Raw genomic sequence first — 5,903 nt, forward strand, 5'->3', positions numbered from 1 at the left:
TTTGTTTGTGGAGAGGCAGCGGATGCAAGAAATAGTCTGCCTCTTTCACTACAGGGGTAAAACACACTGATTTTATGTCTGGAGTCGCAATGGCAACAAGCTTTAGCTCAACAGTCTGACCAATAATTACTTATATTATTACGATTTAGCATATCTAAACAAAATCAACAATTACCATAAACAGCCACACCCATTAAGACATTGCTAATGTTAGCAATTAATTGCAGTTAAACAAAGAAACCACGATTACATAAAAAAAAAAAGAAATCTACTAATCACACATCTTCTCATGAACAGGTGGCGTTCATCATTCTGAAGTTGAAACAAGTAATTTCTTTTTGTGCGGTTAAGAATTGGGTGAGTCTGACTTGGGAGAGAAAAACGTCAAGGGAAAAAATGTAAGAGCCTTTAGGATAAGAATACGAAAATGTTCTTGCATTAGGCCCAATGATTCCTGGACCTTCTAGAGGAAGGTCAGGAGGAGTTGTGCAGCACCCTTTTTACCTTGTTCTTCTTTCCGTCCACCTCAAAGACAGAGATGTTCCCCTTCCTGTAGATCTCGTCGCCTGGAGGGTGCTTCCACACACACTTGGCCTTTATGCAACAGAGATAAGGGAAAGAAGCACAGGCTAGTTTAAATAATAGTTAGTAAAACATTTCACTCTTAGTTTCACATAATGGTCATTCAAGATAAATAAAAAAACTTGTTTCAAGGTTTAATGCACATTAGGCCTGCACGATTCAGGGAAAAATACAAATCACAATGTTTTTGCTAGGAATTGATATCACGATTCTCTGCCACACTTTTTTTGACCATGACAAATACAAACAAATTGGCAGTACCAAACCAAGGTTATTAGTATTATTAGTTTTTATTTTCATTTCGTTTTGACTTTTTGTTTTCAAATTCAGTCTAGTTTAAATTAGTTTTTAAAGCGGGTTTGCTAGTTCAGTTTTTTTTTTTTTTTTTGAAAATGCATAGCTTTAGCTTAGTTTTTATTAGTTTAGTCTTTTTTGTAATATTGGTTATTTGTCGGGGGATTCAAAAAGGTAAGAAAAAGTATTGTATTGTAATAATAACTCAACAAAAACATCATAGAACTTTAGAAATATGTATTCACAATGTATTCAACAATAACACCAGTACAAACAATGTACATATATATGATGATGAGCACAGATATGTAAACAGTCAACACAAGACGCAGCAGTAAGTGCAGAATGTGTTTGATGTGTTCCAGGAGAAAAACTTAAACAGCCAGCAGACTAAAGAATACAGACATTAACAGGCATTTAAACTTTGGTTTAAGTGGTGAACTTTTTGAAATCAATTGACTCACACAGTTATGTAAACATCCCAATATGTATACATGTCTACCAGAAATGTCACGGTCGGAAAGATAGAACGTTGTTTGCTCTATGAAAGACATTGATAAAGACGAAAACTAAGGACATTTACTCGATAACTTTAACCAAACCAAACCAAATTTAGATTTTTTGTGGCACCTATAGCACATTGCGCATCACCACAAACATGTAAACATAGAGGCCTCAATGAAGAGAAGGGAGAGCATTGAGGGCTTGGGAGCGCTTTAAAACCTGTTTTATACAGTCTGTTTAAAAGTCACAAAAGAAAGTAGTAGCGTTGACCAAAGTCATTATTTTTATTATTCTATATTTTTCATTTAAAAATTAAATCGTGAACAGGGTGAATCCAGATCGTGATTTTATAAAGAACACAGGCTTAATGCACATCTCTAGTAATATTTCACTAAAGTAAGATGAGGGGCACATAAGAGATAAATATAATAAAGAATGGTAAAAATCAAAGCCATAGAGGCACAAACATATTCTGATTTTTAGTCCCTAGTATGGGTTTCAAAACCACTGGATGCTCCGTGCTTGATAAATGCCCTAATCTTAGACAAACCTTTATGTGTAATGTTGGTGAAGTGCCCCTTTAAACCATGCTAGAGTATGTGCTAAGTGTAAAAAAGTTTAATTCCAGAGGACTGTTTTTATTTAGTTTCAAAATTCAAATTCTCTTTCAATACTGCAAAAGTTGCCAAAGTCTTTTACAGACAACAGTGTTGTGGCCATGTGTTTGATTGCCATCCAAGCTCCACAGCATTAAATTCAGCAGAGCACCAAGTCCGGTAAAAGGTCCTCTTTTCACTTCTCTCACTCCAATATAGAGATGGTGTGACCAAAATTAGAAGGACAAAGTTATCTAACATGAGTCTGCTTGGTTTAGGAATAAAATGATGAATAGCCTTAGGCATTGAGATAGTTATCTCTTCACATCACTGACTGGAAGATGTAATTTTTTTGGTTATCAATCAGAGACAGTTAATAAGCTAAGATAAAGTCCCGCTCCCTAACTTCACCTGGGAGATTTTGCAATATTAAGCACTGACACTTCAAAGAACACTTAGCACATTATATAATAAGAGGCCCACGGATTGAGCCTTGAGGCACCCATTTTGAAATATTTAGGGAGGCAGAAGTGAAACCATCTACTTGCACACATTGTGTTCTCCCTGATAGGTAACTGTTGAACCATCCCACTGCTTGTTCTGATATAGAGGTGAGTACTGAAGGAGTATTTTATGGTCCTCTGTGTCAAAAGCTTTTGACAAATGTATAAACAGTGCTGCACAGCTGTTTATTGTCCAAGGTTTTGACCAGGTCATTGACAACTTTTGAAACAGCTGTTATTGTACTATGTTGTTTCCTGAAACCGGATTAAAATTCAATCAGAATATTGTTAATAATTAGTCTTTTAATTGCATAGTGATGAGGGATTCCATTAATTTAGCTAATATTGACAATTTAGAAATAGGCCTATAGGTATAGGATCACCACCTTTGTAAAGGGGGAGAACATTGGCAGATTTCCAGATGACTGGTACTTGATTTGAGGCTAAAGAAAGGTTAATTAAATATGTAACTGGATTGGCTATCAAATCTGCAGCTATTTTTAGAAACTATTCCAATTTGTCTGAACCTAATGCATTTTTTGGGAACTAGATCTTTCAAGGCGTTCCTTACTTCTGGCACGGTTACTGTCTTGAAATAAAATGGTTGAGCTGACAGTAACTGATCAACAGGACATACAGTGGGAGAGCTGGAAATTGGATTATGTAGTGTTTCATAAAGGGAGCTAGCAGCAATGAAATGATTATTGAAAACTGATGATGATCTACAGCCACCATGGTTACCAAACATTTTCACTCATGATGTATCAAGCCCAAAACCGCATTATTATGGCAAATTTAATAAAAGACACACAGGTGTGGATGAAAAACACATTCTTAATTGTAGATGATCATCCTGGCATCCTAAAATTATCTGAAATTTCAACCTCATGGTGACAAGGTGTTGGTTCGACATTAAGTCCAATGCATGGACTGGTCATCGGGAGGGTAGACTATTCCCTCGTTTTCCCTTCGTCATCAATGCGCCATTTGTTCGAAAAGTACCTTCTCTTTTTCTTTACTTTGCCCGCAACAGCTACCGCTGACTCCACAGCGGGTCTCCCGGGAAGATGTTGCCACATTTATTTTTACTGATAATTTTCCTTTTCCCTTCCGTTATTTTGGTATTTGATTGTTTTTATAATAAAGCAGCAGAATCCAGAAATGTTGGGGATTTATTAGCAGTAACATGATTTCACTGTGCATTACGGTTACTCAGCAACAGCACTCTTTGACAAAAGCTTTCCAATCCGTTACAAGGAATGTTTTGAAATCCACCTGCCACAGTGGCTGGTATTCAAGGCAAAATCACCCACAACTTTGAAAAAGTCCCCACCACTGGCTGGTGGTGGGTGCTTATTTCCTACCCTGCAAGTAAGATTTAAAAAAACATTAAAAAATAACTAGATTATCTATCAAATAACTGTAACTTTTCACACCTTTAAAATGTGAAGCGTTGCATTGTGGGATTGTTAGCAGTTGATTTCAGACATAGACATTCCCTCATTTTTAAAGGGTAATCGGTTTATTTCAACCAATACCCAATTTCCCTATGTTCTTGTGTTTAAGTGACTAATGGAAACAACACTCTTTGACATTGGTCCAGTTTTAAGCAAGATTGCGGCTTTTGGCAGTCAGTCAAACAAGCTACAATGTAAGTTAATCGGGCAATTGTGCGTGGTTCTATTTACGTTCAAAAAAGTGCTTGTTTTGCCACTGACAGGCTCAGATTATTGTTCTAAGTGTCTGACAACATTATGGAAAGGATCCCTACAAACCTTTCTGTGAAAGAGTAAGATTGTTTTGAACAGCCGCGAAATTGAGTTAGCTAACGCCACCAGATTCAGTGTAAATAAACTGTAATTTTACCATAATAAATAGACTTTATTCAAAGTTAACAGAAGCAAAATAAAAAGCCATTTTGATTCGTCTTTCCACTTTTACAACAATCACAACTCTAGTTTTGGTTGAAATAAACACATAGTTTACAGATATTTATGTGAAAATATGTTCTCTACATGCTCTATACATGCTAAAAGTATTTTTTTTTTTTTTAAATGGAGTCTGGGGGGGTTTTGCGCTAGATCTTGAGTGGTTTCTGGTTAAACAAAAAGGTCTTAAAGGAGATTTTAAAAAGGCCTATCTCTGTAAGGATCATTTCCACAATGTAGTCAGACACCTGCATGTCAGCGGCAAAAACAGCACTTTTGATGAAAATGATGAAGTACATTTGCCCTAAAGGATTCCATTGCCACTCAGTCTGTGACTGCCGGTTACAGCAATCTAGCTTACTACTGGACCAATTTCAAAGATTGTTGTTCCCATCAGTCACTTACACACAAAAACATAAAAAATAGGGCCCAGGTTAAAACCCCCCAAAATTACCCTTTAAGAACGTGCACATGCCCCATAAAAACAGCTGCCTCACCATGTGCCTGCGCAGAATGGTCTGGCTCTTCATATACTTAAGGCAGAACTCGCACATGTAGAGCCTCCCCAGGCGGGCGTATTCCTCTGGGTATGGAGAATGGTACCATGTGTCGAGCTCGTAGCGGCCAAACACAATGGTCTTTATCATGTTGCTGCCCTCTGACACCTGGCCGGCCAGACGAAGTTTCTCCTATACAGGCCAGGACAGGAGGGAAAGGGAGATGGGAAAAGGAAGTAAAAAAGGTACAAAAGAGGACAAGAAGAGAGGGCAGGCGAGCAGGCAGAGGGGAGAGAGGAGAAAAAGCAAATATCCCAATTATTCAGGGAAGAGAATCTGGTGAACCAAAGAACATTCATAGGAAAACCTCAGTGGAGGCAACCAGCCACACAAAAATACATAAAAAAAAAATAATAGTAATAATAACAAGATGCAGGAAAAAGATTAGAATGGGAAACAAATAAGACAACCTTTATGTGAAGGTTTAAAACAAATTTTCAAGTTTACATGTTGTCTGCAAGGACTTTTAAGCCATTTTTAATGGCAAACAGAAGAAAACATAATTACAGTACAGTATTTACAGAATCTCTGAAACTAAGACTGAATTGATGTAACGTAAGGCCTAAAATCAGGTGCAAGTGATTTTTAGGTCACTAAAAATTAACTGCATTACCAGGCAAAGAAAAGAAAGTATAAAAAAATGTTTAGTGATGGATACCTATAATTCCGTTTTTCAAGATGGCTTTTATTTAGAATAAGTATATAAGTGTATGCCATTTGTAGTTAACTGACTAAAAACAAACAAGCCTGATTGGAAATAACAATGCCTTCTCATCTGAATGGGTCACAAAGTAACAGAGCAGAAGAAGAAACAAACACAGAATAACAGGAAGTGATTGTCCAAACTACCAAAAATATCTCAGTCTCCTCCTGTGGCTGCAGAGGAGGGTTTGCTGACTGAAACAGAGAAGAAGAGGAATAATGCAGAAAAGGGGGAGG

The 5,903-nt window shown here is 37.0% G+C and overlaps 1 protein-coding gene across 1 annotated transcript in view; it reads right to left on the reverse strand.

Annotated features, from left to right (window-relative positions):
- Window positions 1–5,903, reverse strand: part of LOC116702608 (histone acetyltransferase KAT7) — a 61,650-nt gene that overhangs the window by 39,558 nt on the left and 16,189 nt on the right. Inside the window, exons 9-10 of the mRNA XM_032536927.1 lie at window positions 4,905–5,096; window positions 505–594 (exon numbers count right to left, since the gene is read on the reverse strand). Coding sequence (XP_032392818.1) covers window positions 505–594; window positions 4,905–5,096 — 282 coding nt within the window. The remainder of the gene's footprint in view (window positions 1–504; window positions 595–4,904; window positions 5,097–5,903) is intronic.

The sequence above is a fragment of the Etheostoma spectabile genome, chromosome 15, assembly GCF_008692095.1.
Source record: "Etheostoma spectabile isolate EspeVRDwgs_2016 chromosome 15, UIUC_Espe_1.0, whole genome shotgun sequence".
NCBI lineage: Eukaryota > Metazoa > Chordata > Actinopteri > Perciformes > Percidae > Etheostoma > Etheostoma spectabile.